The sequence below is a fragment of the Neomonachus schauinslandi genome, chromosome 4, assembly GCF_002201575.2.
Source record: "Neomonachus schauinslandi chromosome 4, ASM220157v2, whole genome shotgun sequence".
Lineage (NCBI taxonomy): Eukaryota > Metazoa > Chordata > Mammalia > Carnivora > Phocidae > Neomonachus > Neomonachus schauinslandi.
In genome coordinates, this window is record NC_058406.1 from 157536055 (window position 1) to 157563485 (window position 27431).

Below are 27431 nucleotides of genomic sequence, written 5' to 3' on the forward strand. Positions count from 1 at the left end.
AAGATCCAGTGCTTTGATCTACCATTTTAATGGAGCTAAGCTTTCTTATCACATCCCAGACTGGAAGTTTTTCAAAGATTGAGGCTTTAGTTCATTTAGTAGTTTTTTTTCCCCCCCGATGATTCCATACTTCTATAGATATCTAATTTAAAATTTGTAAAACATTTATTTAAAATGAGATGAGGTTGCACAACTACATTATTTTCAATTTTATTTAAATCAAATAAAGCTGTGACTGATGTGAAGAACTGGCATAGAAACCACATGAATTTTGAGATAAAAATTTAAAGATGAAATCCTAATACCTAATTATCTTATCCTGAAATAATTAAATGTAAAAGATATACATTTTAAACAGTCACACACATGTAGGCATTACACAATGCACATAATGAAGTCATAAAACATTTTATACTGCTTTATTATAAATAATTGGAAACAATATTTCATTTTTCAAACCCAGATAACAAAATAGTAAATATCATGCTTTCATTTTTTTTCATTATTTCATTTTATTTTTGTAATATGAGTTGGGAAGTACTATTTCTTATCAAAAGACTGGTAACAAAAATCTGTAGGAACACAAAAGAACAAAACACTCACTTTCATTCACTTAAAGGAAAACAATCGAGAAGGCTTTTAGAGGGAGGGGCTAAACAGTGCTATGAAGGAGTCACCAAGAACAGAAAGACTGTGTAATATCAGCAAATATCACTTGTAAGGCAAAATGGGGTTGTATACAAATCCATAAACATAAAGATGTGGTGGTAAATTTTAACAACATTTTCTTAAAAATGGAATAGCTTTATTCTCTCAAATGGAGGCAATCTGTATTGTTGCTTTGAAAAAAACTTATTTTTCTAAGAAAGGATATCTAATATATATTTCAGTTTTCATGTAGTAACTCACATTTTGATAAAAACACTTCACTACTGTAACCTTGCACACTTAAAGGCAGAAAGCACTTTTTGACAAAATACTGTTGCAACTTCAAATTGCCACAAAAACCTGTGCCCCCAAATTCACTTAAAATAGATTATCCCATAGGAATATTTTCACTAAGAGAGTTATAGTAGCTAGCAGTCAGAACTTTTTAGGTGACTATGATTGATTTTCTTTTTGTGTATTTTCTTTATGTTTAATACAGAGTTTTGGCAGTTTTCTCCACTAAATAATTTTTTAAAAATCAGAAATTGCCTATGAAAACAGAGCTTGAGAGAGACAAATGTGAAGAAATAATGTATTTCATAAAATAGTGTAGTAGATTTCTCTGAAAACTTGTGTTTATTTGCATCAATTAAGGACAATGTTGCATATTCCAGATTAAACAGCTATCAGGTTTACCATGGAAATAAACATGCTATGTACAATGATATTTATAATTCTTCTTTTATTTTTATAGACTTCAAAGTGTATCTCTCATAGAAACTGGAACAGGGTGAATCTGGAAAGCATGTTTCAGTTAATTAGCAAAAATTAAATTAGCATGAAATAACAGAATGAAGAATTGAAATCATTATTTTAAAAGTAATGAGGTTACGCTTAAGTGTACAGTACGCAGGAAGATATTGTAAAATGAACCGTTCCAGCTTCCTTGGTTTTACTCCAACTTAATATACTTGAAAATACTGTTCTCATGTATAATATCAAAGGAAATATTAAATGCATGTATATTATTTTAAGAGCTTGATGGTATATTTCACATTCTTTAAACTTTACTCATGCTATAAATATCTATCAGTCAGTTTTTAAAGTAAATGAAAACTGTCGCATAGGGGGATAATTTTTTATCTCATATGTCCATACTTGATTATGTCCATTTTTTTCCTGAAAACTATATCAAAAATCAGAGTAAGTGGAGCATGTTTCTACCTCATACTATTATTCTTCATGTACTACAATTCATGATGGTTTACCAAAATGGAATTTACATTTGAAGATGGGTTAACTGAAATCAATTAGTAAGTATGATTAAAGAGTTAGGCTTCTGGAATCCATTAACACTTAACCAACTTAGAGGGCAATGCTTATCCTTCCTAAACTTTTATTAAAATTGTGCAACAGTATAAACTGATTTTTAGTAGGTTTGCATAGAAATAACACCATTTCACTGGTGTGATACATCTTTTCCAAAGGATTATGGCAGGCCTGTTTGTATTCTTCATGTATATTCTTCTTTTTTTGTTGTTCATTTCCTCCTCCTCCTCCTTCTTCTCAGTTTTCCCATGAAATAAACCATATTTGTCATCTGGCTACCATAGTTCTAAAATAAGATCCAGTAGTAGTTTGAAGCACAGTGAACTGAACAGTTTCTTCCCTTTTTAAAACATGATAGTGAGTGGCATTCTCCGTAGTCAAGCCATATGAACACGGTTAACCCCATCAGGAGACTCTTGTGAACTCAAAAGGCTCCAAATCCACAGTCAAGAACCTTGGTGACTTCACATAACTGCCACTTGTAGCTGGAAGGGAGACACTATCGTTTGCTTCAGAAGTTTTCAAGCAGTTTCTTGTCTGGTAGCTTCTTCAGATTTCTCTGTTGCTTTTATTACTGCTTCTGACATTATGCCTTCAAAAGTCCAAAGGTCGAATCATCATCGTTGTGGAACGTAAGGAGTAACTGGGCCCTTTGAAGTAGTGCCACTTTATCCCGTTCAGTTTTCCGTGGTTTTGTCCAGCAGTGTAGAACATTCCATTTAGATTGGAGGGGCCACAAGCATCAAACCACCAGCCTGAAAAATGAGTTAATAATGAAAGAGAAAAGGAGAAGAAACAATTAAAAGTAAACTGAACATGTGGAAACTAATGGCACTAACCATGGTGGGCTTTATACTTTCTACGATCATTTGCAAATAGGAGGCATTCAATAAAAAGCTTCTTGGTGGTGGAAATGTCTTAAATGACATCCGATTTAGGCAATGTATGAGCAGAGAGGAATGCTCCCATGGAAATCAAGTTTCAGTGTCACTCCATTGGGACTCATTTCCCACTGTAATGATGGAAAGCTTCTGGGATTCAAGATAAGATCAATTCAAACCTAGATTTATATGTAGGGCAAGTAAAATGCAGATACCCTTGGGCATTCCACCTTAAGCCCGTTGTTAGGAATAGAACAATTATTAGTGAAGAAGTTCAGAAGCTTAGAAAACTGACATCTAAATACAGTGAAAGAAATGTTTTCCATCTACTTCATAATTTTGCCAAGAACTGGTCCACAATTGCTTCTGAAATTAACTGGATACTGGGCAATGACTATGACGCACAAATTGAATTTGAATTACTGTGCTCTCCCTATATTTTATAGCAATATGGGAAGTGTTCATCAATAGTAGCCATATAGGTTCCTATATAGCAGTATTTTTTTCCTGTGACTGTTCAAGTTCTTTCAAAACCTAGTAAAAAGAAAAACAACTTGATGAGTAACATGGAGACCCTATGCTTGTATAGCTCTCTGTAAGGATAACTTAGTACTTTATTTTTTTAATGAATTAAGTTTCTTAGATTTTTAGATAAAACATACTACTTTTTCTCTGTCTCCTGAAGTAACACTACTGAAATCTTTAGGGAGAGATTTATGCCAGAGACATTCTGGCATATTTTTATTTGGATACAGTTGACCTCTTTTTGATTACAGAGTTATACCTAAGGGACTAATAGCTAAAGAAAGAGAAAGCTATACAACTGATGTTTAACTGTAACATGAGCATCATCTTGCAGAAACTAGAAAAAGTTAAATGGAGAAAAGCTAGTTCTCACTTTTCAATTTTGGAAGGTGAATACAGTAAGGTTATGTTTATAAAAGTCATACTAGAAGCACAGCAAGCTGTATTAATTACCAACTTATATTGGAGAACAATAAGGTATGTCTTGGTGAATTTGGAGACTGTCTTCAATGCTGTTTTACGAACTGTATGCAAACAACATAGATGTTAATGCAGTCAAAACATGCCCTCAAAAAGGTTCTTGTTTGGCAAGGAAAGATGAACCATAAATTCTACATTTTTAAAAAGATTTTATTTATTTATTTGGGAGTGAGTGAGTGAGAGAGAGAGACAGAGAGAGAGAGCACAAGCCCACAAGCCGGGGGAGAGGCAGAGGGAGAGGGAGAAGCAGACTCCCTGCTGAGCCCAATGTGGGGCTCCATCTCAGGACCCTGGGATCATGACCTGAGCTGAAGGCAGAAGCTTAATCAATTGAACCAACCAGGCATCCCTCCACAATTTTTTCTTAAGATTAATTCCTTTAAATTCTTTTTGATAAGTATAACTAGTAAAAATGTTATTTATATTACAAAAAGCATTCTGACACTAGGGAATTTATTCACCCTAATGAGCCTTTCATAGTCTTTCAAATATCCACCATGATCTCTGAAGGAAATGCAGCTACTTTATTATTAGGAACTACTACAAATTGTAGAATGATCCTCCAAGTTACATTAGGCGTTCAAGGTAAAAGTGTGTGTTTTTGTTTCGTTTAGAGAAAGTCACAAGAGTTCTGGAAGACTGTGGGAAGGCAGAGGTCTGCTGCCAAAAGCAGCCTGGCAATAAAGGGAAATTTTCGATGAGATTAGCAAAGAGACAAGAAACAGGAGGGGCACGTGAGAGAATCCGATAAATTGATCTTGTGTATGTTTTCTAATGAGTAAAGTGGGGTAATATTTGTGGTATGGGGAAAGGCATTTTGGAGAAAGAAGACCATATGGCTGGTTCAGAGTTAACAAGAGAAATAGGAGCCTCAAGCTGAGAAAGTCTGAAGATTAAATCACATAGTCTTTTGTTCATAATCCTAAGAACAATGGTATGGCATGGTCTATCTCCAGGCCCATCTCCTGTACTTAGTGCTGTACCTAGTTTGCTTAACAAATGACTGGGGAGTGACTACAGGCTTATTGACAGATTGACTTCTTTTGACTGTTTCTCTGTGTAAAGTCTCAGTGGTCTAAAGTAGTTTAGTTTACTAAAAAGTTCTATTTGATAGACACCCCAATATATAACATCCATGCTTATTGTGTTCATTCTTTCTTTCTTTATCCATTCAATATGTAATTATTGTGACTATTGTTACATAATACTCAATAAGACAGACCTGGGCCCTCCCTTCATGGAACTTACTTCCAATGTGAGAGACAGACATAAAGTAAGCAAATAAGTAAAATACTTACAAATCATGATTAAAAAAAAGAAAGAGAAGGATCAAGGAGCTAGGAAGGAGGATAACAGGGGACCTACCTGACTTTTCACATTCACAGAAGAAGCTGATATTCAATGAGTGCTGAAGGATGAGAGGGAGGCAGCCGTGTGAAGATGGGGAAAGACTCGTTTAAGCAGAGTATAGCACCTGCCCATACCAGGAGGAAGAAAGAGAGCTTGACGTGCTTAGAAACTAGAAGAACATCAGGGTAGCTGGTACATTGTGAACAAGGGGGAAACTCTCAGGAAATGAAGGTAAAGAGTAGGCAGTCTTGGTACAAAGTTGAACAATGTTCACAGAAAACTTTAGAGTTTATCCGGTCTACTTGTCCATCATCAGATGAACAAGCAAGACATTCTTTAGGAATAGGAACCAATATTTAACCAGGGGAACAAGATCTATCAGGGTGAATATTAATTAAATTTAGAGCCCTCATTCCATAACTATGGTCTGCCAAAGCCATCCTGAGCATCTGTGGCAGCATAATGTAGGGGAAAAAATCAATTAAGAGTCATTTCAACAAATATTAACCAACAGAAATAGAGGTTGGAGTTGAATAAAACAGAATTCCTGGCTTCAAAGAGTGCACAGTTTTGTGTAGGAGAGAGAGACAATAAACTGTTTCAAAATGAGATGATGGTTGTGAAACAGAGATGAACAAAATCTATGGAAATAGGCAGAAAGTCCTGTCAGTGGGTCTGCAAGGTTTTCTTATTTACCACCTGAGCTGTGTCCTGAAGACTTATGTGAGTTCATTGAACAGAAAGAAATTCTGAACACAGTTTGTACTCTGAAAGAGTAGGAGAAAGTGTCTGCCAGCAGCCTGCCTTGGCTGGACTGCCACTGGGTAAGGGGCTGGAGAACATAGGGCTAGCAAAATAAACAGGAGGGAGAACACAGAGGTTTTTGTTTTATGTTTAGAAATTTTCTTGTGGGCAATGGAGAGCCTGCAGTGCACCAGACAAGGAATTAGAAAACCTAGACTTTGATGCTGATTGCACCAATTAATAATCAAGACATCCTGAGCAGCAATAATAATAATTATTATTATAATATTTGATACTTATTAATATGCATCAGGAACTGTGCTACAATATTTATATGCATCCTCTCATTTCTTCCCCCAAACAATCTTAGTTGATGTGGCAGGTATTGTAATAAAGACACTGATGCTCAGGGAGTAAGGAGATTTTCCAAGGTCACACAGTCATTTGATTCCTCATTCTTATGATGTGGTTTATATTGTCTGATCAGCCATTTTCACAGCCTGGTTGTATAGATCAAATAAAATGACATACTGACTATTCAGACCAGTAAAATCTGAAATAAGTGCTTAGTGTAAGTTATTAGGAAATGGGATGGAAGATTTAGGGTGGGAACAACAAGGATTCGATCTTGGGGGGTGTGGGGCACTATAATTTGGACCCAAATAAGTACAGTCGTACAATGTTTTCATTGTAAAGACAATGGCACTTAAGTACCTAATATGATTGGAACAACTGTCTTCAATGATTTGTTTTGACATCATGTGGAAATCAAAGACCTTAATGTGTTTGACTATCTTACATGCACACTATGGACAATCACAGAACACCTGATGATAATAAAGACTATGAATTAATATGGCACAACACAAAATGAAAGGGTGATTATTTCTCATGACAATTTTTGTTGTAGTGTTCTTTATAAAATAATCCAAACTTCAAGGTAGCAAAAACAGTTATTTGTGTGCAAGCAGGTATTCCATTTCCTCTGACACATGCAGTAAAACAACAAAGGAATTTGCACTTTCTACTTTTCTTTGAAAAAAAAAAAAGCATGGCCAGCTCTTTTAAACATAAATCCTGAAAAGACAAGGTTTTAAAATATATTTATAGAAAGCAAAACTATAGCAGGGTCCTGGTTACTCATATGGACTCCTTGGCATTCACAGATGATCCTATGTGCTCACGGGTAATCAGTACATACGTAAGTTTGCATGCAATGGAGGTGTTCTTCTTGAACACACAGAGAGTATGCCTGGGGTTGCAGTTTCTCTCTGATAAGATACCAAATAGCTGAAGATATTATACATCCTCTACAATCTTGGGGAAATATTAACTCTGTACTTTGTTCTGTATGTGCCTATGAATAACAAATGAGCCACATGCTAAAGAAGTTAATCTAGGAAAAGCACTTTAACCGTAAAAGAACTCAGCGATGCAAGCAAAGGATGGAAGAAACCAGCAGCTTCCATCTGCTGTTGGGACAACTGATAAAATGTCTCAAATGTTTTAAGATTGGCAACTGCTAAGATGTATGTTGCCAAGCATTTTTCTTCATAACCTGTAACCTCATGTATATTTTAATAAGAAATCTGAGATGCATGTTTCTAATTCATTTACACTTAACTCATTAAAATTTAGTTTTGTACTAACTATCCCGGGCTACCCAGGCCTTTAAAAGTCATTCCAGTCCTTTATCTTTGAAGCAGAAAACTCACATTTTATCACCAATAAATAAAACTTTGCCCAGAAAGTAGGAATTTGATTCTAAACTTCGTACTCAGGAAGTTCAAATTTATTTGAAAATCAGGAAACCTAACTCTCAAATTCTTCTAATCCTAAACAAAATGTCCTTCAACACTTCCTTTCTAAGGTAAAAAGTAGAGCAAAATGAAAAGATATATGTTTTTATGGATTTCTTTCATTTTCTAAGGCATGCATTCTAATCAGCAATGTGCAAAACAACTTGCACAGAAAATTTGCTTCTTTTCTTGCTAAGAATGAGGCTGAGCAAAACTGACTATGCCACTGTTATCAGTGGGATCATTATGAAAAATTACCTCCTGAGTTCACATGTACAAAGTTGGCCAAATCCATAGCTAGCCTCAAGGAGCAGCTGCAAGGGTCTGATGTGCATGCGGGAGGCGAAAGACCTTTCTTAGAGGTCTGCACTCCCTCTGTCATCTCATACTATATCCCCTTCAGGCCAAGGACTTGGCTTTTTTTCCTTTCTCTTCTCTTTGTTCCAAAGATGAAAAAGTTGTTGATCCTGGCCAGGAATCTTGAATTCACTGAAAACCTTTAGGTATTCTCTTACTGTCTCTTCCCTCCCTTGCACTGCATTTCACTTTGAACATTTAAGTGAGGAAATCCTTGCAAATGTGTGCTGCAAACAGTAAAACAGAGCTCACTGTTGTCTTTGAATGCCATTCATTTTATTAGAGGCAGTAGATAAAGTGGATAAAGTGATGGCTTCTCTGGAAGTTGTGTTCAAATCTTACCTGACGCTAATTCGGGGAACTTTGGCAAATTATCTAACTTTTCGGTACCTCAATTCTTTTTTTTTTCTTTTTTAAGATTTTATTTATTTATTTGACAGAGAGAGAGAGCGAGAGCAGGAACACAAGCAGGGGGAGTGGGAGAGGGAGAAGCAGGCTTCCCGCCAAGCAGGGAGCCCGATGTGGGACTCGATCCCAGGACCCTGGGATCATGACCTGAGCCGAAGGCAGACGCTTAACGACTGAGCCACCCAGGCGCCCTTCTGTACCTCAATTCCTGCCAACAGCATTCTTATGGTGCCAAATTCAAAGGGTCTTTAGAAATGTCATGTAAGTTATTAAATATAAATCATTTAGGATAATGCAAAAATGCCCGTGCGTACAACTGCAATAAAGATTTGCCGTAATATTATTAGAGTAAAATACCACACAATTAAGTGATTATTTCTCAGCCATTGTCAATTATTAACCTTTGGGGGCAGCCTTATACTATAGGCCTATCAGTTCTGGGTCACTCTTTTTTTCCAAATTTACCTTTTGAAAGACATTGTCTGATATTCTTTGCTCTTTTTCCAATAAGTGAAAATGTTCTTCAGAAAATAGGAATGTAAACCTAAACTTTGTACTTAGCATGTTCATATTTGTTTGGAAGTCAGAAACCTAATGCTGAAATTTTTCCAGTTCTGGAGTTTAGTCTTCTGGGGTTTAGTTATTCTTAAAATTTAGTCCCAATCCTCATATTCATCATATTGTTTCATGTGTGTGCTTCCAAGTATACATATTCACACAACAGTCACATTCATACTCACATTGATTTACTTTAATGTCTTCTCACTGGTATCTTTTGTGATTTTGCAATGCCCTTTCAGGGTCTGTGATAAAATAGTCATTCATGCAACCAGTATTTATTGAGCACATGCTATGTGCCAGCCACCATGCTTGGGCACTGAGGATATAGTAGTAGAGAGCACAAAGTCCTTGCAACATACATTTTTGAGGAATAGGCTTATGGATTATGTACTAAAAGTAATTGCTTTGAAATAAAGTAATGCAATGTATATTTCTGTGGTCAACCTTAAATTATCCATATGGATCTTTTCTCTCAACATTTTTGCCTTAAACTTTTGCCTGGGGAATGTGAGTTATTGGACAATGTTTAGTACGTCCTTCCTGGATTATTAAAAACTCTAAGATGATCATATTTTCCCAAAGATCCTGTCACTCAGCATCATTCACTAGTTGGAGAAGCTGCTAAGTTCTTTCATTTTCTTCGTCTTCTTCAAGATTCTATAGCAGGCCATATCAACCCTCTTCTGCAAGCATTTATCAACTCTCTGCTGTTAGCATCTGGTAAGTTGTAGGGTGTACTAAGAAATTTATGTGTATGGCTTTATCCTGTCTTTTAGGGCTGAACTGAGAAATATCCTTTGTTAGCTTTAGCAAAGTCTTGTCTGTCGGCTGACATAGTTTATGCGTGGGAAAAGAGATCGAAGTTTCTACCACAACAGATTCTTTCTGCAGAAGGTTAGGTCACATTTTTACATAGCTTTTATATTATACACTAAATGTGGAAATTGTGTTGAAAGAAAAGTAAGGTAAGGAAAGGAATGTAAAATAATACCATGTTTTGTTTTGTTTTGCCAGCAACCTTTAGTAATTGTAGTTTCTAACAGACTTTTAGAAATACTTATTTGAAGAATGCTAATTTAGTACCAAAGACCATGTTTTCTTTGAATGTAACATTCACTTTGAATGTGAGAATCTAAAAGTAGTTCATTGTCAGTATTATGGAGTCAGAGGTTTTTTGCATATTTGTTTTAATAGACAATAAACCCATATTAACAAAAGCATGCACTGAATGAGATTGCATTTTCATTTTCTTAATGTTAAATAGTAGATAAAACTTTTATGTTTAAAAGAAACCGATTCCTTTCTTTGGGCTCAGGAGGGCATAATAGGAACTGTCCTACAGGATTAAAAATACTTCCTGTAATCATCTCTTAACTTTGTCCCTCCCACTAATGAAGTATACAGATTTTTCATAATATCCTTCATATAGGGGGAAACCTAAGGAGAAAACTTACAAATTTTCCTAAGGTCAGTGGCATCACAGAGCAAAGACATTTCTGGCTTATAAATCTGTGCTGACAAATTACCTCTATTCAATGATTAATTAAAGGGCAGTTGTATAGAAGATGTATGTGGCAATTTTGACCTTGAAATATATGCTTTGGTCTCAGAAGAAATATATAACAAAACATGAAAATTATTCAATATGTAAATTGGATGGAAAAATTGCTGGCTTTCTGGTAAGGTAGGAATAAGTACATATACTTCTGGGAAAGGAAATGTAAAACGTACCTATTTCTATTGATGCAAATGTGCTTTCTCAGCCCCCTACACCTCCTTTCCACTCTACAATGTACTATGAATTACATCTCATGCACTGAAAAATAATATTACTTGTTTTCCCCTACTTTAGCCACAATAAATACACAGAAAACAGAGTTGTAGAGCCAGAAGAAAATGTGACAGACATTCTTATCTAGACCTACAACTGCAGGAACATGCGTAAGTAAGCTCTTTTAGATAAAATAGCTTTATATTCTCTTCTTGAAGATGTCCACAACTAGAAATGCACAATCCTCCCTGGCAGCATTTGATCCCTGGAGACTCCTTCTAAAGTCACTTCCCCATCCTCCAATAACTCCATCACATGTTATATTTTGTCTCCAAAACTGGTTATGATATGAAATTGTGTTATTTATTTTTTATTCTTTTGTTGATGGTCTCCCTCAATAGATGCAAGTTCTATTCTGTCTTGCTCATTTCTCTAAGAATAGCTGATGCTTAATAGTTACTTATTAAAAATATGTTACATTGACAGAAGGAAGTTAAGGAATTAGGATATTAGGTAAGAAGAAAGAAAGATCAAAATAATATTTTGACCTTATGCCTAGCTGAAATACCTTCTGCTTTCAATTAAGCTCATCTCCTGTTGTTCAGTCTTTGACAGATAAGGGTGGCAACAATACCACATTCTCCAACCAAAATTCCCCCAGGTACTTGCGCAAAACTCTTTAGGACAGTTAGCAGGCCCTCAATCTTACTTTACCCTTAGTTTCTTTGAGAAGAAACAAAGGAAAAAAATATATAAATAAACAAGATAAAACAAAGCTTTAATTGATGATGACAGAAAGCTGTGAATTATTAGTTTCACAGAGTATGAAATCTTATTGCTTAAAAGAAACTATTTTAAACAGGCAGCAAGTTCAAATGCAAATTTAAAAAAAAAGAAAGGAAAAGTCATTAGATGAAGAAAATGGTTCTAAGGGAAAATATGACAGAATAAGTATGGGTGGTGGGGAGTAGCTAAGTAGGATATAAGTTCCAGGCAATACTCAAGTTACCTGGACTGTCACTGACATTCATCCTTATGTTCTCCAGTTCTTAGCTATCTAAATTCCACATTTTAGCTTTGCAGAGTAAAGAGATTTGCAAGGCCTGGACTCTTTCAGAAGGATATTTGATAGGGTAATGGCGTTTATTACAAAAACACATTGACTTAGACTATTCCAGCCCAAGCAATAAGTGGAAATTTTCTCTCCCCAACATATGTATTTATTGGTGAGTAAGAAGCAGATCCAAAAATGATTATGGATGAAAGAACATGACAAAGTTCAATCATCTGAAGCAGAAATAAGATCATAAATCTGAACAATGAAGTTTTCTCATCAACAACCAAGAGGTTGTTGCTTTGCTTTGTTCTATATTTTATTATGACAGAAATATGAACATATTGGAATGCTCTTCTAAGGCAACATTTGAAAGATTTTACTGTTGGTCTTTCATGAATTGCATTTATTTGGTAAGAAAAATTATCTGTAAAAATAGATGTGGAGAAATTGAAGCATATTTCAATATTAAAATGAGCAAGAACCTAGACAATCAAAATCCTTTTGTCTCTGTATAAATTTGCTGACAATCCCATTTATGGGATCAGGGAAGTAATGAGAAGAATTTTCTTTCAGGAAAAAAGTTTAAAACCTAACCTATGGGTACCATTTTTGGAAAACATTCTAAATTTGTAACAACTGTGTTGCAGAGAGGGGGTCATAAAGTTACATATAGAGGACTTTTACCTATTTGATTAGGTTGTATGTGATGTCAAAATACCATTTTTAAGTATAGGGAGAAGGATATGATAGAAGAAGAATCATAACAGATTGGCTTTGATAATGCTAGGGCTGGTCTCATGCTGAAAAGATATTGATGTAAGTGTGGTGGTCAATGGGAAGTGATTTGGTGGTGGTAAAAATGGAGGACATGGGGATGGGGATGAAGGTGGAAAGATTTCTTCAAAATCACCTCTCCATATTCTTCCATGCTCTGTTAACTGACGAGAAAATGTCAACCTAATGATACATTTCATTGGCTTCAAAATTTGAAAGTGATTTCAAGGGTTACAAGATGGTTACTCATTCATTCATGCACCATATTTTTAATTGAGTTCCTATGTGCTGCATCTACTGGGCTAGATGTTAAATACAAAATGGTGAGCATTAATTTGCTTTTATTTTCCTTATGTACAAAGTGGAGATTAGAGTTTCTCTCCCTGCTTATCTCACAGAACTTTTTGGAGCTTGAGTAAGATAGTATGACCTATGCAATAACATATAAAAATACATAATAATAATGGTAGTAATATCATATTTGGGAAGGAAAATACTTCAATTTTTCCTTACTGCCATGAAAACATGTTCTGTTGTAGATTAATACAGAAGGAGAATCAGAACAGCTGATGGGGCAGGGAGTGATTGCTATTCCATTAAGAGAGGGAAAAAACTCTGACACTGTGAGAGCAGAAACACTGGAAAGAAAGTTACCTTTACAATTTTGTTTGGTGCCAACTCCTTCCTTGCCAGAGCCTATAACGTACTTGAGCTACACTGCTTGCCATTGGGTTTTAGCTTAGTGTTTCTCAAACCCCAGTTAGTCGTGTATCAACTTCACAGATTTTTCCTATTATCCATTTATAACATTATTAATATTTAATTAATATTTTTCTTTAAATCAGTAATGTGTTATATATAAAATATTGTGAATACTTTAAAAATGCAAAGATTATATAATTCCTTTAAAGACCAGTACCACTTACTATAATAAAAGGTAGATATAAAACCCAATAAAATTAAAACAAAATCACTTTATTTAATTCTAGGTAGGTTCCATTGTCTAACCAAGGCCCTGAGCCTGAGGCCAAAGAGTTTGATCCTTCTTCACTATGAAGGTTATTGAGTGATTATTGAGTAAGTGCTGAAGAAGTGTTACAGATATGCTAGCACCAAACTGAGAACTTCTCTTTGACACAATCAGAAAGCTGGAAAGATACTAAAAAGTTCAAAGAGGATTAACTTTCTTACTCAGTGATACAATATTATTTAATGGAATTTCTTATACTAGCTCAAATGTCTTGCAGAAGTCAATACCATATAATGCAAAGCCCTAGTGTAGCTGGTCTTTAGATCTTTAGATCTAACTATATCTAACTATACCTCTTTATTCTTCTTATTCCATTTCAACAGAATGACCAATGAACTCTACTACACAGTTGCAAAACACTTTGTAAGGAGGATTCCCCCTCCACCCCGAGGCTGAATTCCCAAACTGTTGTTCATTCCACAATGGGTATCATTATGATTACTTAAAAGGCAGAATAACTGGCACTTCAAGAAGCTAAAGAATGTATTCAGAATTAAGCCTAGCGTGCACCTTTTATAGACACTGTGGGGGAGGCAAACTTATAAATATGCTAGCAACATCTTGCACAAGAACACATGGTAGATTAGTGGGCAGAACAAAATGATCTCTAGGGACTTGCTCTTAAGTTTCCTGACCAGAAGATCACAGTCCTTTCTCACAGATAAGAAAATTCAAGCCTCAAACCAATGAAACATAACTTAGAGAATGGCCCCATAGGACTTACCTCCTGTTAGCATGAGGGCACATTTGCACATACAGTTGTCATTATCTGCATCTTTAGTGCTGAAATCAGCACCATGTAAGATCAGGCTGCTCTGTTTTCCTGCTGTCCCAGTGTGACCCTTTAAATACAACCTGAAGTTTAAAAAAAAAAATGAAAAGATAAGCCATTTAACAGAATAACAGAACCCAGAAGACCAGTTTGTTGAATGTTTGCCTTTTTCATCATTTTCTCCCTTCTTTGTACTCAGCCCTTCTAACAAACTAGTATAAGACCCAAGCTAGAAAGAAAGAAAGAAAGAAAGAAAGAAAGAAAGAAAGAAAAGAAAGAAAAAGAAAGAAAGAAAAGAAAAGACTAAATCACAATAAAATTCTCTATGGCTTGTATGCTTGGTGTTTATTTCACAATGCATATTCAAACTCATATGGTTCTCTGATAGTGCATGATCTACAAAAGGAAAATAGGTTTATTTTATTACCACAAGTATTATTCTCCAAAGAAAAAATGCCTTGTAGAGTGTCATTACAGCATATAATTATGTTAATATTGAATAGTAATGATGTGATAAACATTATTCTTAATAGCAATACTAATAATAATTCTCATTGATTGAGGACTTGCTCTGTGCCACTCTGCTAAATGCTTTCCAGTTATTATTTAATTTTATATTAAATTTGTGATCTAGGCATCAATATACTAATTTTTTATGCTAAGATTTAGAGAAGATAAATAAGCTGGAATTTGGCTGTGTTTGACTTTAAAATTCAAGTTCTTAATCATTATACATTCTCTGAACAAATATTTGTTGAGCACATACTATATAACAGAAATTGTTCTAAGTACTTAAGCTACATCAAAGGGCCATGCCCATAAGGAGCTTACATTCTAGTAGTATCCCTGAAATTAAGTTAAAATGCCAACTGTTTAACCTCAAATATGGCATTCTTCAAAGAACCTAACCTACTTTACTCTCTAGAAACATTTCTTACATGAAATTTACATTAACCTAGATCAGGGGCTCTCCAACAGTTGCACATATAGATAATCATCTGGTTATTTGTGAAAAAGGCCTTTTCACTAGGCGTAGGAATTTATATTCTCAATTAGTATCTCATATTACTCCTTGCAGATTGAAGAATTCTGGTCTAGAATTTAAAAACTAGTGGACAAATCACCATCAATGCCTAATGTAGTTCACTGATGTCTGGTCATTTCCTACTGATCCTATACTTTGTTTCCATATCCACCTGGGTACTTTGAACAAATGCAGACTTGCTCAGGTCCTTCAGCAGTTCCTTGGGGGTCAGAATAACTGAACTAAGCTTGTCGGAAGTATCACTCTGATACAAGGTCTTCTCTGGTTGAGACTCTACCTTTCTTTCTAATTCTACCTAATATGGTTCATCTGTTCTCATTTATCAAAATCATCTAGCTATACTCCTTTCATATCCATGTATATTACCACTTCTGTACCTGAGTCTTATCTATGAATCTTATCCACCCACAAAATAGTCAATATCTTTGTATGCGGGAGACACTCTACTAGGACCTGGGCCAGCTCTGAACAAATTTTACATTATTATTAAATAGAAATAATATAGGTCAATTAATATTTGGATTTTTATTTTTTCACGTATATATTTGACTTGTGTTTGTACCTAAGTATATGTAAAGGTCCCCCTGTTATTTTGTGAAGTTGATATTAGTTTTAGCAAATAACAGTACTATTGTATGCTTGTGCCAAAACATTTTACAGATATTCTGCAGAGATTTTTTAGTCAGAACAAAATATACAATTAAGCCCTACTCAGGTTTTGTTGTTTTCAATGATTAATAGAACCTGTGGTTAACGGTAAGTTGAAGGCAGCTTCTAAAGCTAAATTATCATACACAAGCTTGTATTTCAAAACTCTGAGAGGCAGGCTAAAAGTCACCGGTGATAGAGAATTGTCGAATTTTTGAAGCGTGGATTTACATTTCAGGTTGCAGGCAGCCCACGGGTGTGTGGGTTTCATCAGGGGAAAGAAAGATGAGAGGTCACCAATGGGAGCCTGGGACAAGTTACCTGGGTGAATTTACAACCTTCCCGATTTGATCACTTTCTCAGCCTTTCAGAGATAGACACATAGTCACAAAGCTAAGGGAGACTTTTTGTAAGTTCTCCATTTACAGTCAAAACTGGGACATTGTGGGGTCCAGGATCATGGTCTTCTTAGAGAGAGTTTCACACAGAAAGCCAAGTTATAATTGGAAAGTTGCCTGTTTGGCGAACACAGAATCAGTTGGGAGAAGATGAATGATTCAAAAATTAAATAGCTGTGACTCTGCAGGCTTGAAATCTCCTGCTCCACTGGGACTGGCTGAGGTTAGCCCACAGGTGCTCTTGGATGAGCCATGCTAATTCCATCTCTGATTCTTGGCTTCTCTATGACTTGTGATGACTTTCCTTCTTTTTTTCAAAAGGTAAGTCAACACCATTATCCCTGTAAGTAGCTTTAAGCTCACTGATGGGGATAGAGATTCCAGAACACAATGTTTTCTACACCTTCATTTTCAGGTAATTCAGCACAAACATTCAGCTGATATTACGTGAGTGACTGCTATGTGCTGGATATATTTCATACTTTTATCCTTTCACAAGAGGGTTATATTTTAAGACTTACAGTTTATAACGGTTTCTTTGTGTTACCATGGCAATTGGAATGCCCAGTCATAAATTTAGGAAGCAGAGAAAGCAAAACGAAGAAAATAAAAAGCAACCCAAATCTCATCTCTGAATATAACTATTCTTGGTGTCATGGTTTATGTGCATTTAGTCTTGTCCTTGTTTTCCCCTCTCCAAATTGAAAATAGTATCAGTATTACCTATTTTTAAGTATATATGTAGTCTCTGATCATATTCCTATAAAAATTTTGAACAAGGCACATAAAGTTGCCCACAGACCTATCTCATCTGTCTCTTTAGAAGTAATCACTTGCATTAGTTTTGCATCTTTCAAAACAGTTCGTCTTCATGTATAAATACAAATGAAAATAAAATCATCCTCTACAGATTTCTTTATACCATGCTTCCATACGTAATTGTATGACCATTTTTTTCATGCCATTTCTTATTCTTCTCCAACATCATTTGGAAGCTATTGTATGACTATCCCCCAAATTGTTACAAGTTTAAGGGTGCCTTCATATACCTCCAAGTATGTATGGAAGCATGTAGAAAGAAGTGTAGCATAAACATCAACAATGTCTTTTCCTGACCTTTACCTCTCTGGACTTCATTATTGCTATATGTTAGAGTCTGTAAGTAAAAAGAGACATTTTTCCAGATCCTTTTAATCAACATTAGAAGGTAAGTCTTCTAGTTCCGGCAGCTCTTCTCTGGATTATTACAGAAGCCTAACAACTAGTCTCACTGCCTTGAGTCTTGCTCCTTCCCCCTTGCCCTAAAATCCATGCTCCAAGTGGCTCATTCAAAAACCTGTATCTCATTATTCCTCCACTCTGGTTAAAATCCCTCAGCTGTTCTCCCAGCACATGAGTGCTAAAGCCCAAATTCCTTATTGTGGTTTACAAGGACTTTGAAGATCTTGCCCTCCTCTACTTTTCCCACACCACCCAACCCCCCACACCTCTCATCGCTTATTTCCTGTCCATGTATATAATACTCCAGGCTTATCAATTACTTGTTCCCTCAAAGCAATACACTCTCATTTCTCTGTATATCTGCATGTGCTGTCCCCATTCCTAGAAGGCCCATCGTGCAATATATACATATATTAAACCACTGTGTTGTTAATTATATCTCAATGAAAAAGAAAAAAGTAGAAAAGACCAATATTTAGAGGATTTTCACTGTACAAGACTGAGTAGAACTTGTAATTTACATATAGTGGTATTCATTTCCCCTGAGTCTGTACCCTTAGTGTGTCACAGGGGAGCTGATTATGCTCTTCTAGGGAAGAGGCACCCATGGACAGTCATTTTCTTACACTGGGAAATAGAGATGGTGCATAAAAAATAATTTTTCTCACCACTATTTTAAGAAATTTATAAATGAGGACAACTATGCTTCTGTGGAACCCCACAAGGATTTTGGGAGCAACTGTGTAGTCAAGGATAGGTCATCTGAACAGTTAAGGGGCTCATTCTTTCTTAGCAGCTATTTAGCTAGTACAGAGGAGCAATTATTGACCCAAAGCCAACAATTCTAGCTGGTTATTTGATAAAGGCAAACTAAGAGCTGGCCATTCACTAATGCCAAGTATTTTTTCTAATTAGGTAAGATTTATTTGAATTGAGGCTTAAATGGAATATTTAGGTGGCTCTTTTAAACAGTGGTTCTGGCTAATTTCTAATGTCTTTATTTTAATTAATTATCTATGGCTTTCTCCATTCTGCTAATGGAACTTCACTTTACAAAAGAAAAGTCGATATACAGAAGGGTGAAAGTTGGCCTTGCATCTGAATATGTTGAAAGAAAATTTAAAGTGTGAGTCATTAGAGAGAATACTTCCATAAAATAACACCATGGGAATCCTCACATCTATTTCTTTTGTTCAGCCAGTATAGATGTGGCTTGCATGAAGGATGATGTGTTAGGAGATAAAAACCAAACGTTATTCCAGAGTAAAGCATTTGGCTTAGGGACAGAAATATGGAAGATTTAAAAAAAAAAAGAAAGAAAAAAACAAACAAAAAAACCCCTAAATAAGACAAAAACTCCAAAGAAGATGTGATCAAAAAGGCAGCCACAAAGTAAAATCATGGTATTCATCCTTTTAAACCCATTTTTCCTAATTAATGAGGATAAAAACCCCACATTTCTTACATGATTTGGTCATTGGCTGTAAAGAATGTCAGCCATTATGATTTCTTCAATTAGCATCTTTAGGAAAAATGAAACAGATAAGTGCATGTTGAAATTGGTCATGATTCCCTAGTCATCCTCAATGAAAATACAGTTATGCCTTTTCTTTCATTTAAAGAAATTCATATAACCAGAAAGGCTAAATCATATTTCTTAATAAATGTAGGGCAATCGTGAGTTCTATTATGAAAGAACAGGCTTCAAAATATACCTATGAATCATCACAGTGATTCTGTAGCCTCTCTAAAATAGGCAGTCCAGGGTCATGAGTCTGGTTTTTCATTAGTTTTGTCTCCTTAAGAGACTGCCATACTTCCCACCATTTTTACATCTTTACTGTATTCAGGGAAGCAAGAGTCTCTTTCATTACCCAAGGCAGTGGGAGTTGTATGTATGACAAATTGAAGTTTGGCCTTGACTCTTTTAAACAGTAGAAAGACTCAGATATCTGAACTTTAAGGTCTTTCAGACTGACAAGCTGAGGAGATCTCCTGCAGCAGCTTTCCATTCTGGCTCTGAGCTCTCTCCCTGCCGCCATATGGAACTAGTTTGTCTTTCTCACAATCAATTGAAGAAAATACAAAATGACCCCCATGGTTTTCTTTCAAAGCCTGGTAGCAATGACTCAATCTGACAGAGTTTCCCCACACGGCTGTCTCTTGGTTGCTGCTGCTCAGGGTTGACTCTGCTCTAACCACCCTCCCTTCTTTACCAAAAGAGCTGGGCACCATCAGCAAAGACGGCTAGCAGAACATGTCTTTTAGAACTGAGTTTAAATGATACAGGTGGCATCTTCTGCTGAAAACAAAGACAATTTTCTTTTGTCAAACCCCATATAGAAAAAAGAGTGTTTTAGACTTTTAGCAAAACTAAGCATTTGTTTGGTGCTATAAAGGCATCACTGGGAAGTATACAAATAATTAGTATTGTTGGAAAGAGGGTAAGAGAAAAATTCAGGAGATGCTAAACTGCTCAAAAAATTTATCGGAAGAGGTTAGCTTTGGAGGCTGTGGAGGACATGGACTTTTGGAGAGGGACGAAGAGGATATTTTCAATAAAAGAGTTGTGAAATCCATAGCACAATTAAGTTTTGAGGTTATCTAGCATAAAAAAAAAAAAACAGATAAGAAAGAAAAAGGTTTCCATCAGTCATTTGAATGTTCTGGGAATGTCAAGTGAAAAGGCAGGCAATGAACTTATTTTGATACTGGGCATTTAAGACAGATTTTTAGTTCTTTTATTGTATTAGTATTTGAAGCTGAATTCTTTACGTTTAAAATGTCCTGTTTGTTAAGTATGCAGAGTTCTGGTGGAAACTACTAAGACTGGAAGCCTTGAGATAAAGGAAAGAATATAAATTTATGTTAGGGGAAACTTCAGTCCTATATTGGACTTTGCTAATACAGTAAAATTATCTTTAGCTAAATAATATTTTCTATTTTTTTTTTCAGAGTAAAATCTTTGATGCAAACATTTTATTCTCTCCAGTTCAGGATTGTCCAAGTGTATCTTGTTCTTTCAAATGAATAGAGCTTTACTGATTTGGTCCCTTTCTCCCTATCTTCACAAGTCCAAAATGAACCGTCTTTCAAGGCAAGCCCAAATGTTACACAGGAAGCCTCCTCTCCTTTCTCCTCTAACTTGTCATTGCACAGATAAATTGCTTCTCTTGTGGCACATCTCAGTTTTCCTATTATTATTTATATATGTATTATTATTATGTATATATGTGCTTTTCTTCTTATTATTTATATATGTGCTTTTCTTTCCTTAGCATATTGTCAGCTCCTAATAAGTATTCATATCTCAGTCATCTTTGTAAACTCCATGTATCATATACATAACAGACATTCAATAAATATTGAGTCAATTACGAACTAAGAGTTAAAATTGTTCAGAATTTAAGTTTTACTCATTTCAAGAGATGGCTTATATGTAGTACCATTTTAACTCTATCATTATGTTTTACAATTCAAGCCCCATGGACATTAATTTTCAGATTTGAAATCAGAAAGGTCTACCTTATTTTGAACCCAGATGCCTGAATAAGGGTCTTTTATTTCAAATGTTTATTCTTATAAATTAAAATTCCAATCTTTTGAGAATCCTATGTTTCTCATGCCATATATCAGGGTACTTTATTGGCTGAATCCAGCATGTGATCTTTTTTCCCTTTCTTTATCCATAATTGATACTGGGAAAAATCCTTGAAAAGATCACCCAAGGCAACTCATCCTGTATTTCCCATCCTTCCTCCCCAAAAGTTTCTTCATCACGTTCAATCTTCCTGAATTGATGTCATTTGTTCTCAGATGGAATTGGATCATTGTGGAATCAGCAGAATTTCTGTATATTAAACTAGCTATTATGCTAAGAAGGAGTGCATTATCTTATTTGCTTTTTAAGCCTCAGATGCCCTGAGGTAGATATGTTATTCATTTTTGAACATGTTTAGTGGATGATGTGCAAGTGTGAAAAATACTTGAGATAGTGATGGTCATGGGAATCTGTGCTGATTAAGAAAGATAAATTTCCAGTTACAGAAAACTCAGCTCAAATAATGAGAAACTTGAGAAAATCCAGTTTTATTTATTTTGTGATTCTGATTGTTTTATATATTGATTTTCATTATATGTGCATAGATTGCATGGTAATTTTCCATCTGTTTGTTTTGACAGTATACATTTTAATGTCTCTCCCTTGATTTAGAAATATTAATATAATGTAGGACTTTGTAAAATTGAGTTTATCAACCACCCAGGTCTCAAGCTCTTGACAATGGAAGCACTGCTACCAGCTATCCCTGTTTCAAACTCAAGTAAAATACAGTTTTCAGTGTTTCTCAATGACATGAAGATTGCCTGTGTTCAAAACTCATGAGAAATTCTTCCTCTAAAGAAAATAGAATTCACATACTGTTATTTCCGAGCCTTTGCACAGCGCTGAGAGAGTACACTCTATTCTGTACATGTAAAAATAATTTTCATGAAATCTGTGACAATGAAACCATACTTGCCAAAGTTTAGAAATACACACTGTACTAATACCCTAGTTTTAGTTCTAAATAAAATAAAGTCTTCCAGTATTCCTCCCCTTTTCTAAGAATACATTAAAAAAATGAGTGCCAAAATGAATTACATGGCACCAAGACCTCTGTAAAAAATACAAACAGTCCCTTAAACATTTTAATTCCCTTGGTGTCACGTGTGGCTGACAGAGTCAGCCCCAAGTGAGTGGCTCAGTGACTGGACACCATTCTGGTGCCTAAAAGCCCAGGCCGACGGCCATCTCAGAGAGTTTATGGGTTTGCTTTTTTACCAAAAATTAAGTCAAGACCTTGTTAAACTTGTGATTGAAATTGGTGATTTTTTTTAGTATGAGCAAGTTCAAGGGAGGTAGGTTTGTTCTCATTTTAATTTCTGTTTAAAGAGCAGCAAGAAACTTTCTTTCCAGCATCCCCTAGGGGAAGACAGAGAGAGGGGAAAGGGTGAGTAGAATGTTGAAAACCATTGAGAGGCATTGTCTGAGGTTGTTTTGCAAAAAGGAAATACTTTCTCTTGTTGTACTTGGATAATGTGTTGCTATAAGTTCTGCAAATAAGGCTCTAGTGTGCATGAGCAGATTCTTCTGTTGACCAAAATCATCAGTGTGCTTATTTCTCTTCAAAATTAGTATAAGACAGCATCCAAGCTCCTTATCAAGGAACACGGCCCTCTGTTTTCTGTAGCACAGTGATCTAATAAGGCACTTCCTTTTTCCACTTCTGGGTCTTTATCCACATTGCTCCTCTGGCTGAAATCTCAAGACCTTTCTCCTTCTGCCATCATCCTCTGTACTTGCCTCATGAGCACCTAGTCATATTTCACAATCCTCAAGGATTTCCTCTATGAAGCTTTCCTGGTCCCCTTCAATCTCCTCCAATGTATCCCATCCATCTTCAACCCTAGCTAAATAGACCACTTTTCTTTACTGTCCAACTAGAGCCTAATTCCAAATGTTCTTATCCAAGGACTTTGAGTGCGGAGCTGCATCACACAGATATATAAGCAAAATTTAGTTTTTTTCAGTTATTCTGGGGAGAGGATCCATAGCGCCATCATTTTTTTTAAAGGTCCACAACTCTTTGATTAAAAAACAAACAAACAAACAAACAAACACATGCTAAAACATACCAAAGCTGCAACTTTTAAGTCAACTATATCATGTTTTCTTCTGTCTTCTAAACTATTAGCACCACAAAACCAGAAAGCATGGTGTCTCCTTTTAGAGTCATGAAAGTGTTAGTTCTGCATCAACGTCACCTGGGTGTAGTTGGTAGAACTGAAATCTAGGTCCTATCCTAAGATCAGAATCTCTGGATATGGAACCTAGAAATCTGCACTTTAAACAAACACCCTAGTTGACTATATGCACACTGAAGTTTGGAAACAACTGAATAGTATCGGGGAAATACTAGCAACATGATAAATGTTTGATGGCTAGCTGGCTGGACAAACAAATGAATGCAGACCCTGATTTCAAAATAATTATAACAACTTTTAAGAGAGTAGTTTTAATGCAGCTATGTAGGTTATAGCAAAACTATATCTAGTTAAGAAATAAAATAATTATGGATATTAGACAACTGCATGTTTAAAATTATTTTATTTTTATTTTTTCAAAAGATTTTATTTATGGGCGCCTGGGTGGCTCAGTTGGTTAAGCGACTGCCTTCGGCTCAGGTCATGATCCTGGAGTCCCGGGATCGAGTCCCGCATCGGGCTTCCTGCTCGGCAGGGAGTCTGCTTCTCCCTCTCCCACTCCCCCTGCTTGTGTTCCCTCTCTCGCTGTGTCTTTCTCTGTCAAATAAATAAATAAAATCTTTAAAAAAAAAAAAAAAAAAGATTTTATTTATTTGAGAGAGAGAGAGAGAGCAGTGGGAGGGCCAGAGGGAAAGGGAGAGAGACAATCCCAAGCAGACTCTGTGCTGAGCATGGATCCTGATGTGGGGCTTGATTCCAGGACCCTGAGATAATGACCTGAGCCAAAACCAAGAGTCGGATGCATCTGACAGAGCCACCCAGGTGCCCCTAAAATTACTGTTTTTTAACAAGCCAAGGAAATACTGACTTAACGTTTCTTATAATCAGCATATCTCTAGATTAGGAAATGTCAAAGAAGCATACACTATTCAGATGTACTTCTTCTGCTAAGAACACAAGGTGTACTTTAAGAATCAGGTTATAAATAGGTACAAACTATTCATTGGATCTTTAATCGCATCTATTATTTTAAAGCAGAGTTCATTAAAAATAATTATTTTATAACAATAATGTGACCTCCAATTTTTTATATAATAACTTCTGATCTTCATATTTAGAAAATTCTCTCTACCATTGATTATAAGGGTATGCAAGGGAAAGGAAGTTGTTTTTCATTGACAGCCTAACAATGAATAAAGCTAAAATCATTCTTTCTTCATACAGCTGTTTAGTTGAACTCCTAACTGAACCCCATAAGAAAAAAGTACTTTTGATTCTTTCACTAGAATAAGCAGACCAGCATCAAACTGGCATTTGTGATGTTAGCACCAAGAAGCATATCTAAGCACTTTGTAAATATTTTAAATATGTGGCTAAATATTTTATTTAATATTAAAGTTGAATGTTATGATGGTACTACTAACATGGGATTTATAGCCGATGCATTTAATGTTGTTACTTATTGATACTTGTCATAATTATTTAAAATGGTTTTAAGATGTTTATGGTTGAAATGGGTAAAGGCTCTTGTAAAGGAAATAAATCATCTAGAGAGAAAAACTTTTGTATAAATTAGAGGGTAATAAATATTTTATATTGTCATTGTGACAATTTTGAAATTTCTACTCAAAAAGTATAATTAACTAAATCTTGTAATATTCACTAAGCCCTCAGTTATTCATCCAAGATGAGTTCCATAAAATCAAGGTTTACGGTCTGTCACCTAGTGGCAGTTATCAAAACTGTAGGCAGAGAAACTAGTTCTTGTAGCCTGTGCACAGACTACTGATTAGTGACAACAACATAGCATCCTTTTCCAAGATCAGTTGGCCTAGGGAACAAGGTATGTTGTCTATTTTATTAATATTTTATTTCATTTGCTTGGTATTGTACAATACAGAAATTCTTGCATATCATTTGCAAGTAAAGAAAAAAAAAAAACAGAAGAGCTTGGAGTTGAATAGATCAGGGAGATGAATCTCATCCAACCAACAATCCAAAAAACTAAAGGACTCAACAAAAATCATAGTCTAAATAAAGTATATAACTCCCACATTGGAGAAATTTTTTGAAAATACAAACAAAACTACTTAAAACCTTGAGTTTGCAATCTAGGCTAAGAATTCAAGAGGGTAGAAACTGCCAGGTGATTCCCTATATATATTTTTTTCTACTTTGGTCAGTCCAGAACTGCTATAAAAAATAACTTTCCTCTTAGTATTTCAACACATCTGCTACTGGTTCTAGCCAGGACCATGTAGCCCAGAGGATGGGAGAAATGAAAAACATTTCACTAAAAAGAGTAAAACAAGTTTTGCAATACCTACAAAAATGCAGGGCTTAAATTTATGTGGGAGACCCGAGAGAATTCTTTTCAAGCTACACTAATTTGCTTTGTCCTTGAAATGCATACATAACACGGGAGTACTTTAATGATTAAGAAAACAAATAAAAAAAGGTTTTGGAATTGGAAAGAGTTCATCCTTACTTTCTCATTTTACTTCTGAGGACCTGAGACTTGGAAAAGTGAAGTAACTTGTCCAAGGTCATTCAGAAAATAACTACAGATCCAAGTCTAGAATTCATGGCTCTTGATTCCCAATACAAGGTTTTAGCCATTACACCAAACTCTTTCACAATAAATATGTTGGCCAAAAGTAAATTTTGTGTAAAAATATATTTAACGGCTAAATTATTTTCAATTTTTAAAATTTTGATTCAAACATTGCATTCACGTCTTCATGTAGAATCTCTTCCAGAACAAGACTTTAACACAGCTATAAGTCAGTTTTACCCTGAAGGTATCATTCATCTCCAACAAATAATATGGAGATAATAAAATATGAAGAATATTCCCAAACTGTGCATCAATATTGTAGTAAGATTATAATGATAAGATGTACATTATAAATAGTTAAATGTTATCATTCATACTTTACTAATAGAGATTTTTTGTTGGTTCAAAGAGGGACTACCTTTAAGCTTGTTATTATACTATCTGTGATAAAGGATTTACTAATCTAGTTAATACAATAAAAAATAAAAGAATTAACTCTAGGGAACAAAGTATAATCAAAAATAGAAAAAAATTAACATGGAAAAGGGAAAAAAAGAAAACGATTAACATGCAAAATCCCCTACCTAATAAAACATGTCCACTCAATAAGCTATGCCTATCTAATGAGTCTGAAATTTTTTTTTAAATTTTATCTTATTATGTTATGTTAATCACCATACATTACATCATTAGTTTTTGATGTAGTGTTCCATGATTCATTGTTTGCGTATAACACCCAGTGCTCCATTCAATACATGCCCTCTTTAAGAAAATTTTTTTATATATTTTTATTTTTCTTTTTACACTTCAAAGCAGTACAACTAAATACTCCAACTGGTGAATCTATTCTTTTAGCTATAATGATGCAATACATTTCTTAAACTGTGCCCACGAGTGTCTGAGGTGCTAGCAAGGAAAGGGCCAAAGAGATAGTGTAGTAGGTCCCCAAAACCACTTCAACCAAAATAGATAAGCTTTATGGGTTTTATACATTATGATATTTTGTAAGAATTTTCTTTGCAAACATACATATTCCATTGCAAAAACAAAAACAAAATTCAGCTTACAGTGAATTAAACTTAGCCCAATCAATAATGGGACAAACTGACTCTTTGTGCCTTTGGATGTGATAAAATGGCAAGTACAATACCATTTCTACAGCATTCTTATCAAAAACATTTTATTTGAATCTCATCAGGAAGGAATAATAAGATAGATTGAGAAAGGGACATTTTTGAGGAAAATTGACCTGGATTGTTTAAAAATATTTGTGGTAGGTATGTGGTAGACTATTCTAGGTAAAAGGTGACTAAAGAGAACACAGATGTAAT

The 27431-nt window shown here is 35.2% G+C and overlaps 1 protein-coding gene across 3 annotated transcripts in view; it reads right to left on the bottom strand.

Moving 5' to 3' along the window:
- Nucleotides 1–248: 248 nt before the first annotated feature.
- ANGPT1 (angiopoietin 1) overlaps nt 249–27431 on the bottom strand; it is a 242046-nt gene continuing 214863 nt past the window's right edge. For 2 of the 3 annotated variants that reach the window (XM_021688347.1, XM_021688348.1), the window contains exons 8-9: nt 14439–14569; nt 2509–2732 (exon numbers count right to left, since the gene is read on the bottom strand). In XM_021688347.1, the coding sequence (XP_021544022.1) occupies nt 2572–2732; nt 14439–14569 (292 nt within the window). In that variant the 3' untranslated portion in view covers nt 2509–2571. Of the gene's footprint in view, nt 2733–14438; nt 14570–27431 lie in introns of all 3 variants that reach the window. The other variant, XM_021688349.1, reaches the window with a different exon arrangement.